Below are 2,933 nucleotides of genomic sequence, written 5' to 3'. Positions count from 1 at the left end.
TGATTATGGCGATGTACTGAATAAATTACGTTGCGTTTTTTTTAATTGTATAAATTCATGATTTTATTTTTGTTTTGCTTTACTTTTAGTTTGTAATAAGTGATTATGAGGAGTGTCTATCTTTTGCTTTCTTTATTGTATATACTTTATTGTAAATAGTTATTTTATATTAATTTATCGTATTGTTGAAGTTTACAAGGATTGTTCGTAAACTGGTAGGGGGAAGTTACATCCTTAGTCAGCTGTTACTTCGATGTCAGCTGACTGAGGAGATCAGCTGATCGTATGTATATAAAGAGATGTACCGAACCCAATAAAGTTAGTATGTTACAGCAGTTCACACGTGTTACATCTTATTCCTTCTTCTCTTTTTTGGCATTTGGCTTTCGCCGATACTTAACTTATATATATATATATATATGACTTCTATTATTTTCCTATTATTTGTGTAATTAACCTATTAATTATTAGTGAATTTATGATACCTAAAATTATTTTTAAGTTTTATAATAGGTTGGGTCAATAATGTATTATTTATATTTTTAACATTTTTCCAATATATGTTAACAATATAAACACTACAGTACAGACCCAACATAGTATAAAACACAATTTCAGTTTCATAAATTCATAAATAATAGATACAGTTAATCATATAACCAAAACATGGAATAGGCAGTTAATTTTAAAAGTAATACAAAAAATTTAAGCATTCATTACACAGACATCATTAATGAATTGGAAAAATAAAATATAACTACAATAAAGATAATAATTATTAAATAATAGTACATTTAGAATGGTGAATATATTATAAAATTAAACACAGAACTAAGAGATTTATCTTAATTGGAACAAATCAATAGAAGTGGGAACAATATAAGCATGGATATATTTATCAGTTATAAGTATTACTGGTTTAACCTTATCGAAGTTCAAGTGACAATGAAATTAAAGATTGACTCGCCTTATTTTAAATATATCATTGCCAATTTTAATAATTGTTGACAATCGTGTACATCATTGTATTTTAATTTGTTGCACCAAATAAGGAGAGATCCTACTGCATCATAATAAATTAGTTGAAAGCAGCAATAAAAAGTTATTATTTTAATCAATTAATAGCTCTTTGTTTATTGATCTATAAACTGTATAATAGAAATTGTTTGATATAATTTTCTGTATGCCTGATGATGGAACGATGGCTACAAAACGCTATCATTTATAAATGATTAGTAATTGAGGAAATTTAAATATTGAAGATTTTTTTTACTACACTTAATTTAAGAAAATAAGTAAATATTAAAAATGAACTAAATAAATAAATTAGTGAGAATAAAAAATTCATCGCCACTTCTTGAGACCGAACAAAATTTCATATGAAGAAACATTAATTACATGCAAGATAATTATTAAAGTTAATTATCTGAAATTGTAACAGCAACTTTAATATCTGTTATCTTTGTAAGCTGTTATGTTCAAATACTAATTTATTTAATATATTTAACATAATTAATTTTAATTAGGTACCAATTCTTTTATTTTATTATTCAAAACTTCTCCAAAATAATAATGCAGTTTATCAACAATTAATAAACAATAAAAATATCAGAAATAGAAATTTAATTTCCATGCTCAAAAGTAATATCACAATATTAAAGGTTTAGAAATTTTTTTTTTTTTTAACTTATGATCATAAAATACATATTTGAAAAATAAATAATTGCACATATTATTCCTTAATGTGCACATTTGGGTGAGCATAAACATCAAAAAATGGATCATCAGAGTTAAGGTAATGTGCAATCACTTTGAGCAGCAGACAAAAAAGTATAAATAAAAATGTGGCAAAAATTAATTTTTTCCAACAGGGTACTCCTCTACTGTAAGCACTTCGGAAGCTAAAAAGCCTGAAAAAAAAAATATATATATATAGATAGATAGATAGATAGTTATAAGTACTTAGGAGAGATGAATGAAAATTATTTTATTCCTAAATTGAAAGATGGACCAAATTGTATCACTAATCTCAAAGTCACTGGGAGACCATCAAAGTCTTTATAAGATTATTATTACAGGTCTCACAAAAGAGATACCAAATTTAAAGTTTAAAAACCTGAAATTATGTATATAATTTTTTGTTTAAATGTATTTCTAAAAACTAACTTGTTTCCTAAACTGATGCACAGTCATTTTTAACAGTAATAATACTACAAAAACTTAAGATTTAATTTACTTTTTTGAGCTCTATTTTATACATCATTTATATTTTAAATATAAGCCAACTTATTTACAGACACTCCTGATCATAGTAAATAGGCAATGATAACTGCTAGTCAATTTTTTTTTCTTAAAAACTAAAATATATAAGACCATTTTTCGAGCAATTAGAAATTTTTTCTTTGCTTAGTGTTTAATCTAATACCTAATTTATTAAATAAATCAAATGGTATCCTTGTTAAGTCTCAACACTCTTGATTATATCAATAGTCCAACGTTTCAGCCAATTCGGCCATCCTCAAGGACAATCTAAACATTTAACAGCTTATTATACATTCATTTGTAACAATTATAACAACATAATTATTAATAATATAGCATACCTTAAATATAAATTCTCACATCACATCAGAATTTAAAAATGTTTAGATCGTCCTTGAAGATGGCCAGGGTTGCGGTCAATAGTGAAATAAAAATAGTTTACAACTATTTATTTTCCAACGTTTCGCCCGTTTGCAGGGCTTCATCAGGGCTAAAAAGATACAAAATGAAACTATGATAAGATACAATGATAGAAATAAAAATAAAACGATACAATGAAAAGAATAAAAAACAAGTAACAAAGGCAAGAGTAAAAGTTTCATATAAAAATACGTAAAATATAAAGCTAAAAAAGTACAGGAGATGTATATAAAACAAAAACAATACGGGGA

At 25.2% G+C, this 2,933-nt stretch overlaps 1 protein-coding gene across 1 annotated transcript in view; it reads right to left on the bottom strand.

Moving 5' to 3' along the window:
* Positions 1–1,606: 1,606 nt before the first annotated feature.
* LOC106688463 (zinc finger protein-like 1 homolog) overlaps positions 1,607–2,933 on the bottom strand; it is a gene marked incomplete in the record, with an annotated part of 35,289 nt that continues 33,962 nt past the window's right edge. The window contains 1 exon segment of the mRNA XM_067050352.1: positions 1,607–1,910. Within this exon segment, the coding sequence (XP_066906453.1) occupies positions 1,733–1,910 (178 nt within the window).

Source organism: Halyomorpha halys, unplaced genomic scaffold (assembly GCF_000696795.3).
Source record: "Halyomorpha halys isolate HHAL.00 unplaced genomic scaffold, Hhal_1.1 Scaffold1131.1, whole genome shotgun sequence".
Lineage (NCBI taxonomy): Eukaryota > Metazoa > Arthropoda > Insecta > Hemiptera > Pentatomidae > Halyomorpha > Halyomorpha halys.
The sequence above is the reverse complement of the archived record's forward strand: the minus strand, read 5'-3'. Positions and strand labels throughout refer to the sequence as shown.